Source organism: Populus alba, chromosome 2 (assembly GCF_005239225.2).
Source record: "Populus alba chromosome 2, ASM523922v2, whole genome shotgun sequence".
Taxonomy (NCBI): domain Eukaryota; kingdom Viridiplantae; phylum Streptophyta; class Magnoliopsida; order Malpighiales; family Salicaceae; genus Populus; species Populus alba.
Genome location: NC_133285.1, coordinates 3,161,612 through 3,182,279, shown reverse-complemented (window position 1 = coordinate 3,182,279; position 20,668 = coordinate 3,161,612). Strand labels below are relative to the sequence as shown.

The following is a 20,668-nucleotide window of genomic DNA, read 5'->3' as shown; positions in this document are numbered from 1 at the left end:
ATGTTAGTTAATTCATGATTATGAGAAATTCAGAAGTAATAATCTGTTGTTTTTTGTTTTTAATTTTTGGGAGGGACTAAGTATGAAGGCAATCTCAAAAGTGAATCTGGTTTTGGCCTCTTAGCATTAATCGGTTTGGTTTGCACATTTAATTTGATGTTTGTCATCATTATGGTGGTTGTTAGCTGATTCTAGTATTATGTTGTGCAGTTGGGTTCGGTGGAGGATCTTTTTCTTTATGGTGATTAGTATTCTTCTTGTTGGTTGCCGGTTGATTTCATTACTGCATTGTGCAACTGGCTAGGGCTAAATCTGTACTGTTTTTCTTTTGAATTCAGAGCCAGGTTTCCATCTCTTTGAAGGTTATTGAAGAATTTGTTCCAACTGTCCATTCTTATGAGGGTTTTTCCCAGTTCACGATCCTTTTATTTGTGCCTTATTTATCATTAAAACATGTGTAAGAGTGGACAGTAGAGTTGAGTATCCTTTTATTTCTAAGATATTTCTACTTTATTAATTTTTCAAAAGCATCGCTGCAGATTTATTTGTAATTTAGGTATTTCTGAGACTTAATTGTTTCTGGTTTCTGGGGGTTGTGGCAACTTGCTGCTTTGAATTTAGACAATATGCATTTGGATGATTGGTGAATTCAGTATTTTGGTGAATAATAGCCTTTTTTTCTATTCAGTGAATTCAGAAATTCATGAAGTGTTAGTGTGTTTCTGGTGGGAATGGCTGCAACTGGCACTTCATTTATTAAAGTACAGAGGAATCTGCAGAGGTTCACAACAGTTCTACAATCTGCAGCTTGTGAATGGTTTTTGCTCTGTTGGCTGCTTATTGATGCTATACTGTCGTATCTGCTAACAAAATTTGCAAGTCATTGCGGATTGCAAATACCTTGCATGTTTTGTTCCAGGCTCGATCATTTTCTGGGAAATGAAAAACCTGGATTTTATAAAAATTTAATTTGCAGCAACCATAGATCTGAAATATCAACCTGGATTTCTTGTCACATTCATGGGAAGCTTGCTGATGGCTACGGTATGTGTGAGGAATGCCTATTGTCATCCACTATGAAGAGTGTACCAAGCCCAGACATAAACAGGCTGTTGATGGGTAAGTTTGGGTTTGATATTGGTGCTCCTGGTTTCCAGAACTCATTGCAGAACATGGAGCTTGTTTCTGGTTCTGTTGTTACGAGGATGTGCTCATGTTGCAAGAGATCAAGACAAACTTCAAACAGAAAAGCCCAACTGAAATCACCAAGGAGTGGGATGACTAAGCTCAATATTCCTTTGCCCCGTCATCTGACCCGCCGTGAAAATATGAGGAAAAAGAGAGAGAAATTTCCTGGGTGTGTAACATCTCACCGTCTTGTAAGGTGTGATTACAATCCCCGCTCTCATGTAGGATACGCTGAGCTCAAGTTCACTTTTGATTCTGGTTCTGAATTTCCATTTTTTGATGATGATGAAGGCAGTAGTATTGGTAACAAAATGAAAGAGCTGAAGGAAGAGTCCACAGTTCCACCCAAAACACTGACTGATGGTATAAGCTCAGAGAAGATGACGCATCATTCCTTGAGAAGCTTGGGTTCTGATGTTGATCTGAACGGGCAGCAAGCTGATCATGAAAACTATCCTTCTGCACTACCTGAGCTTATTTCTTTAGATGATTGTCCTTCATCCATTGTAATGGAGGCTCCTCCTGGAGTGTCATCAGTGAGAAGTGAGCTCAAATTTCCTTTCTTTCAGAACTACAGTCTTTCTGCACTCTCTGACCTCATGTCACTCGTAGTTCCCTCATCATTTAGTGCTGTTGAAGGTCCTCTGGAAGCATCAGAAAGGAATTGTAAGTTCTCCATATCTTTCTACTTGTCTTTTCTGTGTGCTTGTGTGAGGATAACTGTTTTATAAGCAACTTATTTCCATCCTGGAATTGTTTCTAGCAGCAGACTACACTGGAACAGGTGACGGGCGATATATATCCATCAACAAGCACAAGGAAATTTCCAAATTAACTACGTCAATCAGAGGAGGTGATCAGGTTGCTACTGAAGTACCTTCCATAAATTCATGTAATGTGGATCTGATTGATGTGTGGAAGCCCACTGCGAATAGCGAGGAAGGAGAAGCACACACTTTTATGGCAGAAAAAGGGACTGCGAATGAACATGAAAGAGTTGATGAAAATTTGGAGTTGCCAACAGAAAATGTTTTCGCCGAAGTGCCTGATTTATCACTGAATAATAAAATCAATGGGGTGGAAGGTAGTGGGGATGAATTGGAGATGAATGATGCTTTGGGGCCTAATGGAGTTCAGACGCTCCAGACTGAAAGAGCTGAATCATCTGGTCTTGAATCTCTCGATGGAAGCTTTGCTAGTGACATTGAAGGTGAAAGTATTGTTGATCGGTTAAAGCGACAGGTGGAGCATGATAAAAGACGCATAAGCGCCTTGTATGAGGAATTAGAAGAAGAAAGAAGTGCTTCTGCGATTGCTGCAAATCAGGCAATGGCCATGATCAATAGGCTGCAAGAGGAGAAGGCAGCACTTCATATGGAGGCCCTGCAGTACGTAAGAATGATGGAGGAGCAAGCAGAGCATGACGTAGAGGCTCTTGAGAAAGCTAATGATCTTCTGGCTGAGAGGGAGAAACAAATACAGGACTTGGAAGCAGAGATAGATTTTTTGCAATTAAACACCCCCGATGAACCAATGGCGGAGACAATACATGTGAAAAGTTACGACCTGAAGGAGAAAAATATGATTTTAGAGTATACTTCTGATGTAGAACACGTTGCAGCCTGCATCACTGATTGCCAAAGAGAAAGCTAGCTATAGTTGAACCAGCAACAAACAGCTCGTGGCAGAGAGAAATCAGGAGCAGCAGCTGGCTTTTCCAATCTATCTTAGGACTCTCATTTTATGCTTTAATATTAGAAGTTAATTAACGTCAGAACTCTAGTATGTTTTTTCCACTTCAGTTATTTCTTTCCTAGTAGTTTAGTCCTAGTTGAATTAGGATGTGCAGCTTATATAAGGGCTGCTTAGTTTCATTGTAAGACAACTTTTAATTCAGAATTAATAAATTTTCTCTTAGAGAATTCCATTCTCTGGCTCGTGGAATCGAGCATTACTAGTGTTCGTGGACTCGAACGATTACTTTCTTTCAAAACAGACGGTGATCTGTTTTCTTCAAAGCTTACGCTACGTCAACTTCCAAAGGCGATGATAATACCAATGTTCCTTGTAGCTCATCGTTTACGGAGGTCTTGAATGACAGTGAAAAACCTGCTACTGTCAAATCTTTGTTGTCAGAATATGACGATGAACAGTTGCTCATTTCACAACGTTTGAAGGGTTTGGAGAGGAAACTTCACCAATTTGCATCTCATGGGGCTTCACAATTCGTGTCTAATGGTGATTATTCCGAGGAAGCTCATGGAGCTCTCAATGAGGGAGAATCTCTTGACTATGAGGGGAGTCGATCAAATAATCAGACAAAGGAGGATACTTTGTCAATGCAAAAGGATTCACCTGTATCTAATGGAAGCCTCCCTGCCCAGGAAACGTCCAGCGCTTTAATTGCCAAAGATAAAGATGTTTGTAACGAAAGTGATCATCCAGTTTTCAATGGACAGAAATCCTCCGAGCAACATAACGAGATTGATTTGGTTGTTCTTGAAAAGGGAATCCCAGACCTTAATGGAAGATTGGAAGCACTTGAATTTGACAGGAATCTTCTGGAGCATGCTTTCAATTCTCTTCAATCTGGAAAAGAGGGACTGCAGTTTGTTCAAGAAATAGCTCATCATCTGCAAAAATAGCGGGAAATGGGGATGAGAAATAGTGACCAATCTGTTCCTTGAGTTTCTATTCTTCGTTATGAGGTTAGTATATTCATTGTAACATTTCCTTTTGCTTCCATGTGTGCATGTTATTGTTCTAACTGCTCCTACAATTGCTAGCTGAAACATGATAACCTAGAAAAGCCTGTTCCAAATAGAAACATCCATATATTTGCGAGCATGCATGCATGCACTCCCTCACACACATTCAGTGAGAGGGAGAACACTTTCTTGTGCTTTTGATCTCACATCAAGCCCCCTCATGGACGCAATTTCGATTCTTCAGTAGATCAAGATGACTGATGAGAACTAATTAACATTAATAAAGCCTTTTTTCTACGCACAGAAGATGAACTGGAATGGTAAGCTTAACGGTTCTTGTAAACATTCTGCACACGTATGATACTGTTCCGTGTCTTGATTAACAAGGCGAGAATCCATGAATTGCTTCAGGACAACCCTGAAGTGCTTATTCAGAAATTAGTAACGCTACAGTCCACATCTTTACGGGCATGCAATGGGAGAGTTTTTGATGAGGGACAATAAATAATAAGAATTAAAATAACAAAAAAAAAAAGTTTTAGAGAAAAAAAAAACTAAAAAAGAGAAAAAAAGGGAATATGTCTGGAAATCATATGTCTGGGCCACTACTAACTTCACGTGGAAAGTTCTTTTGCAATTTGCAATATATATAGTCTCTGTCTGATCATGCCTCGAAACTGCTCAAAATTAAGTCCCATTTATTGGGAATGGCGTGCTTAAGGCATAATTAATTAAGAAAATGATCATGATTTCTTTTGCAGTAATAAGGGGCGGGTCCCATGTGATTTTCATAAGCGATTACGCTAATCAATATTCGAACGGCCTGGCCATGCCATGAAACAAAGCTGGACGAAACAAAGAAAATTTTAATTAATAATTTAAAAGATATTATTAAATACAATTAAATAGTAAATAGAAGCAGGAGGAGAAGACACAGATAGATTTTTGCGGAAACCATGAGAACGACGAGGGCGGCATAGATACAATTTACCTTTTAGTTGGGCCATCTTGGCACTAAATTAGTTCCTTTTAATTTGAACATGTTCTCGTAAAATCATCTTAATAACTGATGATTATTAGCTCGATCTCAATTGTAAGGTCTTAACAGTCAAGACATTATAGCTCATTTATAATTCTCAGTTAAGTGTTGAAGATATTAAAAATCTAATTTTTATCGGATCCAATGGATCCAGCCTCCAACAATAAATATAAATTAAGTTCTGGATGGGTTAAAGAATTGTCTCTATATCTTTTATACATGAAGTATTATATATTTTCTAAGAAAATAAGAAAATAAATCAAAAAAAAAATTATATATATATATATATAATAATAATAATAACTTAAAAACATTGAGATTTTAACTTACCATAAACTTCTAAGCTCAAATATCTACAAGCTACTGCATCCTTTTTTGATGGTTCTCCAAGTTATATGTGGATTTTTAATAAAAAGCTTTAATGATATTGTATCATGCCAAAACAAAAGGAAATTGTTACTAGTTAAATATTTTTATATAATACAATAATATTTTAAAAAGTTATCATATAAAATAAAATTTTAATATTTATTTTGAGAAACAAATAGAATGGATCCGAAAAATTGAAGACTTTACATTTTCATGGTCACCTCCTTATATAATTGTTCAACTATACACGCAGATTGTATTGCATCATATCAATCTGCCTTTAGTTTACTTTCTTCTTCAAGCCGTTGCTTCTCCTCATTCATCAAGCGGGTGTTCTAACTAGCTAGCTCCCCCCACACACGAATGACCTTTTTGTTTGCAGGAGGGCCAAAGTGGCCAGACACATAAGCAGTCTCTTTCGTGTTCCTCTCCAATCCCTAAATAGATCGATGATCATTTAAAAAGAAAAGGAGAGACCTCTAGGAAAACATAGTGTCATGATCAAGGGCGCCCACTGCAAAATTCGGGAGCCATCCACCTAAAAGTTCGCCTCATCGACACCGAGTCGCCGCCCACATGAGAAGTTTAACCGCCCAGTTTTTGCCGAGCAAATTTCTAGTTTTTGCCCAACGATTATACCAGACAACCTCCTCGTCCCTTTAGCTACTCGATATAAACTGATACACCAGCTGGGAATCAAATTCCAGTTTCAACATTCGGACTCCTTCATTCTTGTTTTGAGAAAAGTAGATTAGCATACATAGCAAGCAGTGCAAAGTCACCCCTTGGAGGGGAAGCAGTTAGGTGAATTAAATTTAACCCAAAGTTTCCAACATTTATAATTCAAGAATGATATAAAGCATTAACCAAAAAAGTAATGAACACGTTTTATTCAAACAGGCCAAGATATCAACTTTATTACAGCATAATACATGTACATGTGCTTAGAGAGGAAAATGAAAACTCGATTTATTCATGATTATGGCTACCGATTTTGTTTGATAATTTTCGTGATGTCCCTCCAAAACGGTGGACTACTAATAAGTGTGCTATATCCTAGCCAATCTGAGGAACTCGAGTCACAACCCCTTGTTCATTGACCCAAACCCAAACCCTGTTGCACCTAAAATCCTTGGTCACTGGAGTTCCTTCTCGCAAGACAATTGCATCAACATTTCTGTTCTCTCTCTCAATGGTAGCCGCCGCGGCCTCCCCATATGCCCTAACCAGCTTTGGCCACGAACTCTTACCTGAAAGTTTCCATCATAATGATATTTGCTATCACAATGTATAACACTTCAAACTCATAGAGGAAAACAAAAGGGCGTGCATAATTTCCTTAGCCTTACCTGGACACCGAGACGCCATTGCTCACCCTTCGCCCGGCTGCTGATTGTGTTGAGAATTGAGTGAGTTGTTGCCCCCTTGATGAAGATTATATACACATACAATAGCTAGCTAGGTTGCTTTTCAAAGCAAGATCTGAGCCGGTATCTTTGAATGTTAACATATATATTGACTTTGCCCTATTTATGCTCCAATATTTAATGCATTGGCTTTTGTTCTTAAAAAAGGGCCTCTGTATACAGTTTTTGTTTGACTTTGATGCATTTATTTTTAATAAGATTTTTTCTATTTTTTTTTTTTTTTTTGCATTTTTGCTCGTTGCAGACGTGTTCAATTTTGTACGTAGTGTTTAAATTGAGACACCGTTACAGGCGGAGGTGTCCTCCTTTGCAATCTTGCTACGCCCATAATCTCTACAGGTGTTATGCTACTTGCATGGCATTTTGTCTTCAAGCTATTCCTCCATTAATTATAAGCGACGACGCTGAATGTGTGGCAGCATGGGATGGCCCCAACCCTTGGCAAGTGTAAGAAGAAAGGTCAAGTGATATTGATAAAATATATAAAAGGTTAATCATTCAAAGAATAGAAGACGTAGGCTTTAAAAAGTTATCAGTAAAAGTTCAAGTTGCTAAATAGAGATTTTAAAATAGTTTTCGATGCTTTAATCACGCAAAACTACTATGCAAAGACTTCCAAACATACTCAATTAATTATCATGGAGAAAGAACTGCATATTTATATGATCATGTATATTATATTGGCAAAGTTTTCGCGCTCTAGTGTACATAAACACACCAAATTAAATTTGCATAGCTAAATGGTAAATGATGAGGAATATAAATTGTCTCGAATTTATTTCTAAACAGAAAGTTTCCCGAGTACTGCTTTATGTGGCTTACCGGTGCAAAAGTCATCTGCCATCTTTCCTTTCTCTTCCGGTGCGATGGGAAGGGGAGGAAATGGAACTGTATATATAGGCGAGAGGCAGGGAGAGTTTTCTACTTTGAGATTGACATATTGGGACACTATCTTTATTATTTTTTAACATAATTATTTTTATTTTATTGTCTTACTTTTTTGTTAGATAAAAAATCCTAGTTAATGTAGGCATCTTTATGAAAAAGGATTTGTGTTAGACTAGTTTATTAAAATTCTTGTTTAATTGGTTAGTTAAAATCTTTATTAGATTATGATAGTTAGAGGATTAATAATCTCCGCTATGTACTCATAATAATACTCATGTGGAAGAGTGTGTTGATAAGAGTGATTTATCGATAAAGCTTGGGAGGTTTATCCAAATACATGTGTGTTATACTTTTAATAATTGGTGTCAGAGCTTAGGTTAACGCAACAGCCTTTATCTCCCTTTGATAATAAAAAAAACACAACAATGTTTTTGGCAATCGTAAACGAACTAGAAGCCCTTTTCTCCCTTGAAGACAAAGTTGCAGCAGCAACAAAACCTCCAAAGTAGCAGCTTTGATTTGTTATTTAAACCATCAATGTTTATCCTTCACATAGCATCGAGACGTGCAACAGCACTCACAACAGTAATGTTCAACAGTCCTCCTAGTAGCAGCCTCACAACGTTTCAAGCAACTAGAATTTAAAAAATTATTTTTTTCTTGGCTTCTGATAATTTTGTTCAACTGCCCATTCCTTGCTTTGATGGTCATTGTGATAACTGAATCATGTCAATGAAGAATTTTTTAAGATAAAAAAAGTATTGATAAATCGTTTCTCAATGAATAATTGAATTGAAATACCATACAGGTCAACAAAATCGAATGTGAAAAGAATAGAGATAAAAACGCAATGATTGAAAGAATTCAACGCAAAGAATTATCTTTTCCAATAAATTGACCGATTAATCTTAGAAACCATTCTTTGTAAGGAAATCTCCAAAGATATTTGGGATTCAAAGAGAAATAAGTACCAAAGAACAACTAAAGCAAAGAAGTAGCAACTTCAAACACTTAGAATAAAATTTTAATTGCTTGTAATGAATATGAAAGAGTTAGTCATGTACTATTTTTAATGAATGATGACAATCATTAGTAAGATGCAAATTCATGATGCTAAAACGGTGGATATAACCATCATTGAGAGAATTTTTCGATCATTAACACAAAACTCAATTTTATTGCATGTTCAATAGAGGAAGCTAAGGATATTGATAAACTTTCCATTGATGAATCACAAAGTTCCTTGATAATTAATAAGTAAAAGTTGAATCAACAAGACAATGAGGAGCAAGCTTTACGGGTTTTATTTAATAATTACCTTTCTACCTCATAAAGAGATGGACAAGGAGGAGAAAGCAGCACCTATAACAATAACAGTAGATTTTTACCATGTTAGAAATTTAAAGATAAATCACTTTTTTAATATCAAAAAAGAGGAAAAGAATATGGCAATGATCTTCAACTTCTTACAAGTCAAAGTCAGTGAACAAATCTAAGATTAAGTGTTTCAAGAGTCAGTGGCATGTACATTGCAAATTTGAATGTCACTGGTATGAACAAATCTATTTTAGCAGGAATGGTGATGAAAATTTTAATTTTACAAAAAAAAAAAAAAAAGTATATTTATTGGTGGCTTGTCATATGAATAAGAAAAACAAGACGGAAAAATTTGAAACTTACTAGGAGTTGATTAACAAATAAAAAAAGAATTCTCGTTGAATCGTTTTCATAAGATAGTTAAACAATAGAAGTTAAAAAAATTAATTTTCAAGAAAACACTTTTCACCAGCTAAAAAAAGGGAAGTCTCGGTCTCTTCAATCATATAATTATCAGAAGAGAAGTTGCCCTGATTATCTTGACTTGAGCGGATAGAAAGGCATAAATCTCTGACATCGTAACTTAAATCTTGTTAAAGAAACTAAACCTTACTTATTTTAGTAAAAAAAGTTAATCTAATGATTAATGATTGACTATGACTTATTTAATAATCGAAGCAATTTTCAAATCGAATCTAGCAAATATTCGACAGCGACACCACCGCATCGTGGAGATGACCACTTGGCCATGAATAAATAAAATGACAATTGCCTGGCGTAATAGTGATCGTGCGTTGATGGAATCCGAGCACTATACCTCTGTCTGGTTATATGGGGGCAGGCATGGGGTCCATCTTGGGAAGAGGGAGAGGTCCTCCTGGCATGGTATGCAGGTTGTTTGTAGCATGCTCTGTGATTTTATGCGTTTTGTGTGGGATTGATGATGTCCCAAAATCGAAATCAATAATCATACCTTTTAATTATATCAATAATCAAACGGCTAAACATCTATAAATCCATGCATACATGCATAAAATCCATTATATCAACAATAAATTATAGAGGCACAAGCTATCAATTTATCCCTACAAAGGTGATGAAAATCAAGGGAATTCTTGCTCTTTAATCAGCTCTCTCTTTGAACCTCACGGGAAAACCACCCTTCATCTTGCTCGTCAAATCAGCAATAAACACGGGCTCAGAACCATCCTCTGCCACTGGTACGACCTTAAACCTCCGTAAGATCCCGGCCACCACCCTCTTCATTTGCAAGAAAGCCATGTCCTTACCCAAACAAATCCTTGGCCCAGCCTGAAAAACAGGGTAGGTAAACGGGTCCCTACCGACAAAACTCCACTTCCCATTCTTATTAGCTCCATCGGCAGCACTCTCCAGCCATCTCTCTGGCTTGAACATTTCCCAATCTGAACCCCACAACACCTCGAGCCTCCCCATTGCGTAGGGATGGTAACACACTCTCGAACCTTTCTTAACCACAGTCCCATCAGGCAAAACATCGTCGTGCTTTGCAACCTTGCTATCTATTGGGACAGGAGGGTACAGCCTCATGCTCTCACACAAAGAAGCATGTGTGTAAACCATGTCCTTAACTTCTTCATAAACTGGACTCTCCGATTTCTCTTTTATTTCCCTAAGCACTTCCTTCTCCACTTCTTGGTTCTGAGAGAGTAGCCAGAAATACCATGTTAAGGCAGCAGAAGTCGTGTCCCGGCCTGCTAGTATAAAACTGATGATAATATCAGTGACAAAGTCTTCATCAGAATGGCCAGAGCTCAAGAACCGGGATAAGAGATCGACTGATTCGAGTGATGATTTTTTGCTGAGTTCTTGCTTCTTTTCTTTGATGATGTTTTTGGCGAACTCACGTATTTGAGAGGATGCTTCTTTGAGGCGTTTCTCTGATCCAATATTCAAGAACTTTTTAATCTTCCAAAGATAGGGGAACACAGAATTGAACCTCTGGCTGCTTATGTTGACAGCGTCATCGAAAGTTTTTGCAAATTCTGCTTCAGGGAGATCAGGCAGCAAGTATGCAGGGTCGTATCCGAAAGCGATCTGGCATATGTTGTCAAAAGCGAATCTTTGAAGTATGTCTTGCAAATCAAGAACTGCATTATCAGCAGCAGCGGCGGAGAGAATCGGGATCAAGCGTTGAGAGAGTTCAGCATCGACAACGGTCTCGACGAATTTACGCAGTGATTTGGTGTTGAATTCATTGCTGGAAAGTTTCCTTTGAAACTTCCAAGAATCGCCATTAATGTTAAAGATACCGTTTCCAAGAAAATCGAAGAGAATCCGACGAGTTTTGCTACCTTTCTCATAGTTGTGAAACTGGGTCTTAAGCATATGCTGGACATTTGCTGGGTTTCCTGTAAGAATATGGCTATCGTCCAAGAAGAAACGGTGGAGAACAACAGTGGCGGAGGGGGAGTTTTGGATAAGATCTGATATCCATTGGATGCGTCGGTTTCTATTGGCAAAGATGGCTAAAGAGGATCCAACTAGCGGGTATGATTTCGGGGCATTGGGATTTGATATTGATGATGCTTTGGACTTGGAACTTTTGGTGAGATAGAAGAAGATTGGGAGCAGTAAAAGGGAAATCGATGCTAAGAGCTCGGTAAAAGACATGCTTTGGTCTGGTAAATGGTACTAACGAGTGGTGTCTTCTGGTACCCTAGGAATGTGTGTGTGTGTCGATACATCTACGTGAAATTTGAGCTGCTATTTATAAGCTCGATGGACTTGCGAAAGAAAAAATAATAATGATGTCATTACTTATGTCATCAAGCTGGCAAGGATATTCCTTTTAATTTTTTTTTGTGGCTGAGGTTATGGTTACGTATAATTCAATTATACACAAAATTAAAAATTATTTTTATTAATTTTTTTTTAAAAAAAATTCCATACTCAAAACTCAACTTTACTTTTTACTTTTTACTCTTTTTTTTTTTTTTTTGGTGCCCGGTGCACCGCACAAACAACGAAGCCTTATCCTCACATATACATGGGACCGGCAGCTTTTTTATTTTATATACGCCTGCGGGCAGTTTTGAATCTTGCTTCGCCTACTCTAGGTAAAAGGATGTGCGGTTGACTTTAATAATAATTCTTCTTCTTCTTCTTAGTAGTGTTATTGTTAAATTATTTATAAAAGCTTTTTATGAAGAAATTATTACAGAAATATCTAAAAGATGTGGGGGAAGTCAATGGAACACACCTCACAAACGCTTTTATTATTCATACGAAACATGCTCTCTGTTTTTTTTGTCATTTTTTGTCGATGATTGAATTTTTATTCCTTACAATTTCATCAAGGTTTTTAAAAATGATTCGGGTTTTGATTATGAGAAATCATAATTTAATTGGGGTTAAAAATAAAAAAAAAACTATGAGAATCAACTTTAATAAATAACAAGCTTTATTTAAAGTTTTTATTCTTTATTAAAATTGGTCCTCGTTCAACAAAACATGCTCCATTAGATTCGACATGAAAAAATTTAATTTGATTTTGGGATTTTGAATTTTGTAACACCTGATCCATGATGTTCTAGAAATTCATGTTTTATATAATATCAAACTTTACTTTCTTCAAGTTTTGGTTTTATCCATGTTGTTCTAGCAATTCATGTTTTATATACACATCAAACTTTACTTCTTCAAGTTTTGATTATTGGATGTTGAGAAATGATAAAATAAGAAGTTATTTAAAAATATCGGTAATTACATTCCAACTATAAAAAAGATTGATTCGTCAATAGCTTCATCTTTTTTATAGAAGTTTAATAAAGGTGTTTTTCTTCTCAATAACCATGCCAGCAAAAATAGAGCATGATCCATTTATCTTTTTTTGTATTTGTTTTGGAGTGATTAGAGGTTGTTTTGTGATTAATAATGAGTTTATCAAGATTTTTATGATGTTTTTTTAGGTATTTTCATATAAAAACAAGTTAAAAAATAAATTTTAAAATCTAAAAACTCATACCCTAATTTTTTAATCACTAGAAATGATTGTAAAATAGGTCAACAAGCGACAAGATGCTTGACGTGTGGTCCTCTCTCTAAAAAACAAAACAAGCCTAGCCCAACAAAACCCAACCTCTTTCTTTCAACTTTTGATAAAAAAAAAAAATTAATTAATAACCTCCCTCCTTTTTATTTATTTTTTACCTTTGATTATTTTTTATTGAAATTTTAACTAATACTCTCTAATTTTTTAAATTTTCTGTTCACCTTTTTATTTTTTTAATTTTATAACACTTGTAACCTATTTTTAATTTTTTTATATATATATTTTATATAAATAAATTATATTTTCATCATGTATTTGTAAAAATAATTTTTTTTTTGTTCTTGGCTACCATAGCTAACCTCTAAAATAAAATATATGAAATAAAAAGGATAGCCATAGTGAAATATTTGCATGTATATTTATATTTTAATAGAAGTTTTTCATTCTAGTATTTAATTAGCTTTTTATTTTATTTTATCAGTTCATATATTTTTTAATTTATTTTATTAATGCAGTGTTTAGCACTGCGATCGGAAAGCACTATTGAAAAAAATTAATTTTTTTTACTTTAAATTAATATATTTTTAATGTTTTTAAATTATTTTAATGTGCTGATGTAAAAAATAATTTTTTTTTAAAAAAATATATATTATTTTAATATATTTTAAAAAATAATTTTTACCATTCTTTCCAACCTTTTTCAGTGTACATAATATCTTCTGATTTTTGAATTAAAAAAAGTCATAATATCGAAGAACAAATCCATCATTCTAGCGGTTTTTTCTATGATATTATAAATTAATTTAAAACCCCAGGAGCTACGTGACTAGTGCACTACCACTTCATGGAAAGAAGCTTTTTTTCTGCGCCACGTTTTTCATGTGACATGTGTGAGCTTGGAATCATTAAATTAATAAAGGTGTGGACCCCACTGACAGGTACTTCAAAAGCACATGTAGGAATGGAAACATTACAGATACACAAATCGACTCTTCAAGATAGTGGCAACTGCTGCACCGAAAAGAAAAATAAACGTTGCAAATGTGTTCTCTTCTTCTTGCTGTAGCCGTCATGGATGTACGCAGCTTTTAAATCCACTATGCCACTTCGAGAAATTTTATATTATTTTATAATTAACTGGTTGCTGACTAACATTTCTTTTTCCAGAGCGAATGCTCACGATAGTAGTTTCTGCGTCTTAGTTGTTGTATGTTTTTATATCTTGAAAATGTATTTAAAAAAATTTAATTTTTTATTTTATTTTTTTAGATATATTTTAGTGTTTTTAGATTATTTTAATGTGCTGATATTAAAAATAATTTTTAAAAAATAATAAAAATATTATTTTGATATATTTTTAAATAAAAATATACTTTAAAAAACAATAACAACCACAATTTTCGAACAAGTTTTTAATATGAGTTGCTTCCCGTCATGTCTTTAATTTTCATAAATTTTGTATTTTCTTTAGTAATAATGTCAAGCCTAATGTAGATTTTATACTTTGGATATTATAGAAGTCCTCTCCCTGTTGCATCTCTGGGAAAGATATCAAAGGCTTCCTGTCACTTACAGGTATAGGAATAAAAGTGCAGTGTTTAATTTGAAGAGGAATAGCTTAACTGATTAAATTTTAAGTTTATTTTTTAGAGGTCATCAGTTCAAGTCTTATAAATCTTAAAACTACTAGAAGCTTATATGATTATTAATTTTAGAGTTCGTGAGGATTAGTTAAGATGCATACAAATTGATATAAATACTCATATTAATATTAATAATAAAAAAAGAGTGTTTGCTTCCATTCGAGATAGGATATGGAGAAATCGCATGCTATCAAAAGCAGGGAAAACAAAGATGATTATATCTTTCGCTCGAGCTCTTTCTACCTTGTAGTATGGGTGTTTTTCTACTGCCCTTTACTTTATGCGAGGAGGTGCAAAGAATGATGAACAATTATTGGTGGGGCAATAATGGAAAAAATGGACAAGGCATCATGTGACAAGGATAGGATAGACCTTGTCGAAGAAAAGACAACGGTGGTATGGGTCTTCGTAACTTACATTGCTTCAATATGGCACTTATTGGCAAGCTAGGATGGAAATTAACAGTCGAATAAATAAATATTTAGTGAGTAAGATCCTCGGAGCAAGATATATATTTCCCTGGAGAGGATTTTTGATTGCCAGTTTAGGACATGACCTAGCTTTGTTTGGCAACAAATCTGTGCAGCAGCCTTCTGCCAGCAGCAGCAGTCCAAGATTCAACAGCCTCGTTTCTCTAGTTTTCTCCATTGAAGAACAGCCACAGCACCGATGTCGGTTGTGAGCAGCAGCTGAAGTTTTCAGCCGTGAAAAACAGTTTTATCTTCACCCATGGGTGGCCGTTTAGTTCAAACCATGAGCAGCAGCGCTTTGACCCCACCGTGAACAGTAGCAGAGATATTAAGTCCCGACATCCTTAACTCTCCTTTGGTCTCCATTGAAGGTCCTTTTTCTTTTTTTATTGATAATCCGAGATGTTCAGAGTTTACGTGTATCACTATGATACCGTGAGAGTAACAAATATATATACTAAAATTCAAACCTAGAATGCAAAAAAGAGAATTTCTTGCCAGGACCGACAGGCCACGAACCTCAGTATTGAAGGACCCCACCGTGAACAGTAGCAGAGATATTAAGTTCCACCATCCTTAACTCTCCTTTGGTCTCCATTGAAGGTCCTCCGTTTCTTAAACTCATGAAGCACGACCTCTTTGAAATTAGTGGAATAAACCATGTTTATTTTTTTTTTATTAGATTTGAGTTGTGAATTTGACAAGTTAACTCGAGTTAATTTTAGTTGTTTTTTAACTTTTTTTAATTGATTTTTTTTATTTTATCTTTTATCATTGACCTAATTAAAAACTAAGATCATTATTTTTTTTTTTTTCCGATTTGCTTTCTAGAAGTTGTCATAGTCTTATAAGAAAAATTATAAATTTAAAAGGTTAACTCGAGTTGACTCATTATGTTGTTGTTTTAATATTAAAAAAATATATTATTTTAAATTTAATATTTTAGTTAAATTATGTTTTTATTAGTTATTCAAATTATTTTTAGATTTATAAAGTTGATGGAGTAACGTCAGGTTAACCAATACATAATCTAAAAATTTTTTTGTTGGGAAAAATACTTGAATATTTTTTATTTTATGTTTATAAAAAAATCTAATCTGACCTGTATCTAGCCAGAATAATTTGATTTGAGCTAAAAGGACATTTTAAGGATGGCGAAAGTTATGTGCACTGCGTGTGGGATGATAACCAAAATCAAAATCAACAATCATACATATTTATTAGGTACAAAATTTTAATATTGTCGTGGGGTATTATTCAATGTGCGTGTGTATATATTAACAAACTATATGTTATATTTATTTATTTATCATTAATACCAACAATTGAATAAAACAAATCCAACAAATTCACTTAAAATACATATATGATAGAATTATGCTAATTATTTATATCAAACAGCTAAACATCCATGCATTATGCATATATCCAACATTTCAATAATTAATTATAGAGGCACAAGAATCCTCTGAATAGCTCAATTAATTACATTTTGGGTTCATGTTGGAGTTAACTCTTAAAATTACTAAAAATTTATATAATTATTAATTTTAAAACTCATAAAATTAATCAAAATAAGCAGATTAACACAGAGAGGAACAAGCTACCAATTTATCCCTTCAAAGGTGCTGAAAATCAAGGGAATTCTTACCCTTTAATCAGCTCTCTCTTCGAACCTCACAGGAAAACCACCCTTCATCTTGCCCGTCAAATAAGCAACAAACTCGGGCTCAAAACCATCCTCTGCCACTGGTACAACCTTAAACCTCCGTAATATCCCGGCCACCACCCTCTTCATTTGCAAGAAAGCCATGTCCTTACCCAAACAAATCCTTGGCCCAGCCTGAAAAACAGGGTAGGTATACGGGTCCCTCCCCACAAAACTCCACTTCCCATTCCTATAATTAGCTCCATCGGCAGCACCCTCCAGCCACCTCTCTGGCTTGAACTTTTCCCAATCTGAACCCCACAACACCTCGAGCCTCCCCATTGCATAGGGATGGTAACACACTCTCATACCCTTCTTAACCACAGTCCCATCAGGCAAAACATCGTCGTGCTTTGCAACCTTGCCATCTATTGGGACAGGAGGGTACAGCCTCATGCTCTCACATAAAGAAGCATGTGTGTAAACCATGTCCTTAACTTCTTCATAAACTGGACTCTCCGATTTCTCTTTTATTTCCCTAAGCACTTCCTTCTCCACTTCTTGGTTCTGAGAGAGTAGCCAGAAATACCATGTTAAGGCAGCAGAAGTCGTGTCCCGGCCAGCTAGTATAAAACTGATGACTATATCAGTGACAAAGTCTTCATCAGAATGACCAGAGCTCAAGAACCGGGATAATAGATCGACTGATTCGAGTGATGATTTTTTGCTGAGTTCTTGCTTCTTTTCTTTGATGATGTTTTTGGCGAACTCACGTAGTTGAGAGGATGCTTCTTTGAGGCGTTTCTCTGATCCAATATTCAGGAACCTTTTAATCTTCCAAAGATAGGGGAACACTGAATCGAACCTCTGGCTGCTTATATTGGCAGCGTCATCGAAAGTTTTTGCAAATTCTGCTTCAGGGAGATCAGGCAGCAAGTATGCAGGGTCGAATCCGAAAGCGATATTGCATATGTTGTCAAAAGCGAATCTTTGAAGTATGTCTTGCAAATCAAGAACTGCTATTGTGAGCAGCAGCGGCGGAGAGAATCGGGATCAAGCGTTGAGAGAGTTCAGCATCGACAACGGTCTCGACGAATTTACGCAGTGATTTGGTGTTGAATTCATTGCTGGAAAGTTTCCTTTGAAACTTCCAAGAATCGCCATCAATGTTAAAGATACCGTTTCCGAGAAAATCGAAGAGAATTCACCGAGCTATGCCGCCTTTCGCATAGTTGTGAAACTGAGTTTTAAGTATATGTTGGACATTTGCTGGGTTTCCTATATGGACACGGCTATCATCCAAGAAACGGTGGAGAACAACAGTGGCGGTGGGGGAGTTTTGGATAAGATCTGATGTCCATTGGATGTCTCGGTTTTTATTGGCAAAGATTGGCCACAGAGGATCCCAATTGACAAAATGGGTATGATTTTGGGAGATTTGGGAAATCTTTTGGATTTTGATGATGCTTTGGAATTGTCCCTCCTAAAGTAGAGATCTTTTTTGGTGAGATAGAAAGTATCTTGAGAGTCGAATCAAATTGACAACAAGGAATATTCTGATGCATAACAGCTCAATAATAGACATGGTCTGGTGATCGGTGGCAATGCCGTCAAAGGAAGCTGATTGATGGATTCTTTGGTCTATGATCTCATTTTCCAACAGAAGAACCTATGAGGATCACTATGTCTTTGTAATTAAGCTCCATGGACTCCCCTACAGATCTGATCAGATAGACTCGGTTATGCTACTCATTTCAGGATAAAAAATAATGGTCTCCTCCTATATTATCAAATGGAATTACTACTTCTTTTGGAAGCCAGGCCCCTCTGGAATATGGTGTAGCCGACACGATCGGATCTAAGCTTTTGATTAATCGTCTAATATTATTAGATCCAGATTTGGTTTAGACAAGCTACACAAACTATGTAAATAATTTAGTAGATATTTTAATGAATTAATAAAAAAAATTTAGATTCAAGGAAATGATTAAGATAAGTTAGTTTTTTAAAAACTATTATAATAAAAAATCCGATTATTAAATCAAACTTAAATTTTACAAGTAATTTTTTCTATGATAGCCATTATATCACTGAATGAATTGCAAGATTTTTCAAATTCTTGTTTTGAGAACTGATGTTCCTGCTATGGTAGTTTTTGTTATTTTTTCAAGTTTTTTAGATTTTATGTTTTAATTCAGATTTTTTTTTTTTTTTTTTTTTTTTATTCCTAGTTGTTTTCTAGTATAAATAGAGTTTTCTGATTTATTAAAAAATTTGTAAATTTTTTACAAAGTTATCCGTCATAAATTAAAAAGTCATCCACCATAAATTTTATTTTTCAAAAGAAAAAATTATAAATTCAAAGTTTATATCTATAACTTTTTTTTTCTCATTAAATTTTATATGTTTTTTTCTTGCGATTTTCATGTTGTTACTGACCTACATAACTTCCGCTTGCATCAATATCACATAAGAGAGCCAACTTTTTACGTAATTCTAATAAGATCATCACTGAAATTTCCCACAAAAGATAAGAGCTCCAGTTGCCTTGGAAGGCATGCAGAAATGCCTGGGATTTTGATTTGTGGTTTATTTTTTGCGGATGCTGCTGAAAGTGCTTGTTCAAAAAGAATCTAAATATATAGCTATTATTTATTTTTTACTTCGCGTCAAAGCACTTGTTAAGATCTCAACTGCAAAAGCATCTGGTCAAATAGAAAGTTAAACCTGCAAATAGTATAAAATACCAAATCCAACCTTTAAGATATTGGCAACTGTTCACGGAAAACCAAATAAATAAATGTTGCAAATGTTTTTCTTATCCTTTTCTGGTATCATAAATTTTGTTGCGTTTTTTTTTTTTTTTTTTTATAAATTTTTTTCGAGGTGAACTTAAAAAGTAACCAATAGAATACTATTAGTTTAAGTGGAAGGAAGATTTTTTTTTTTTGAAGAATTATTGATATAATAAAATGGAATTCTGCTCATTTATGCTGTTATAATTCAGAAGAACACATTGACTCATCCATTATAAAACTTTGTGATGGCCGCTGAAGGTTGCCAAGAGGCACTGGATCTGTCAAATCTGAAGGTTGCCTCATAATCTGTCTGGTTGCCATATCTTTTGAAGAGTGGCTGTTTTATTTTAAACCAAGATAATTAATTCACAAGCACCAAGCGAAAAGATCGGTGAAAAACAGTAATATAATGGGAGATAACCTATGGCAGCCCTCCCCAAAAAGCATAAACCAACAAGGCCTGGATATGTGAACAAGAACCCAACAAAAGCATCAATGCAGGGACGAACCTTGAGAAAAATGAAACAATATGGTGCGATCATGTGGAGATAAAGGCATATATGATGGATACATTATATATGCAGTTGAAGTTAGTCTCCAACCTCTTCTCTTCCTTCCCGTTGTGATTATCTTGAGATCAACTAGATTAAGAGTATGTTTGGCAGTGTAGTAGCGATTGCTTTTCGAATAATTTTTTGTGCCGAAATACATGTAATGATTTTTTTTTATTTTTTTAAAAATTATTTTTGACATCAGCATATCAAAACGATCCAAAAAATACAAACCATATTAAATTTTAATAAAAAAAATTAATTTTTTAAAAACATGATTTTAACCGCTTTTCCAAACGCTACTAAAGATGATAATACCAGGAAGGCAGGAACTGATGCCCAGTGATAAAAAAAGGGCTGAGCTTTTTCTGCACTGGGCTAGTCTAGAGATTGGCTCTGGGTTTCTTTGACAGACTCCATCATGAAATGGCTTTGGGCCCTTCCCTGTGCTCAAGAAGAAAAAGACCAGCAGTCGGATGGGCGGATTAACCCTAACAGCGTGCCTCGGATGTGGCAAAAAATAAAAGGAAAAGTGACCCCCGGGTAACATGAGCACGCCATAACCTGTTATGACCCCATTTAAATAATA

The 20,668-nt window shown here is 35.2% G+C and overlaps 2 protein-coding genes and 1 pseudogene across 2 annotated transcripts; 1 reads left to right on the top strand and 2 right to left on the bottom strand.

The window, feature by feature from the left end:
- The first annotated feature begins 731 nt into the window (after window positions 1-731).
- Window positions 732-3,833, top strand: LOC118049262 (probable myosin-binding protein 4). Its single transcript, XM_035059211.1, has 3 exons — window positions 732-1,854; window positions 1,952-2,836; window positions 3,208-3,833. Exons 1-3 carry the CDS (start codon window positions 732-734, stop codon window positions 3,831-3,833), a joined length of 2,634 nt encoding a protein of 877 aa, XP_034915102.1.
- Window positions 3,834-9,890: 6,057 nt separating this feature from the next.
- Window positions 9,891-11,670, bottom strand: LOC118049430 (cytochrome P450 94A2). Its single transcript, XM_035059429.2, has one exon. The coding sequence runs from the start codon at window positions 11,586-11,588 to the stop codon at window positions 10,059-10,061; it is 1,530 nt and encodes a 509-aa protein (XP_034915320.1). The 5' UTR covers window positions 11,589-11,670; the 3' UTR covers window positions 9,891-10,058.
- Window positions 11,671-16,614: 4,944 nt separating this feature from the next.
- On the bottom strand, window positions 16,615-18,315 carry LOC118049429 (cytochrome P450 94A2-like; annotated as a pseudogene).
- Window positions 18,316-20,668: the final 2,353 nt, after the last annotated feature.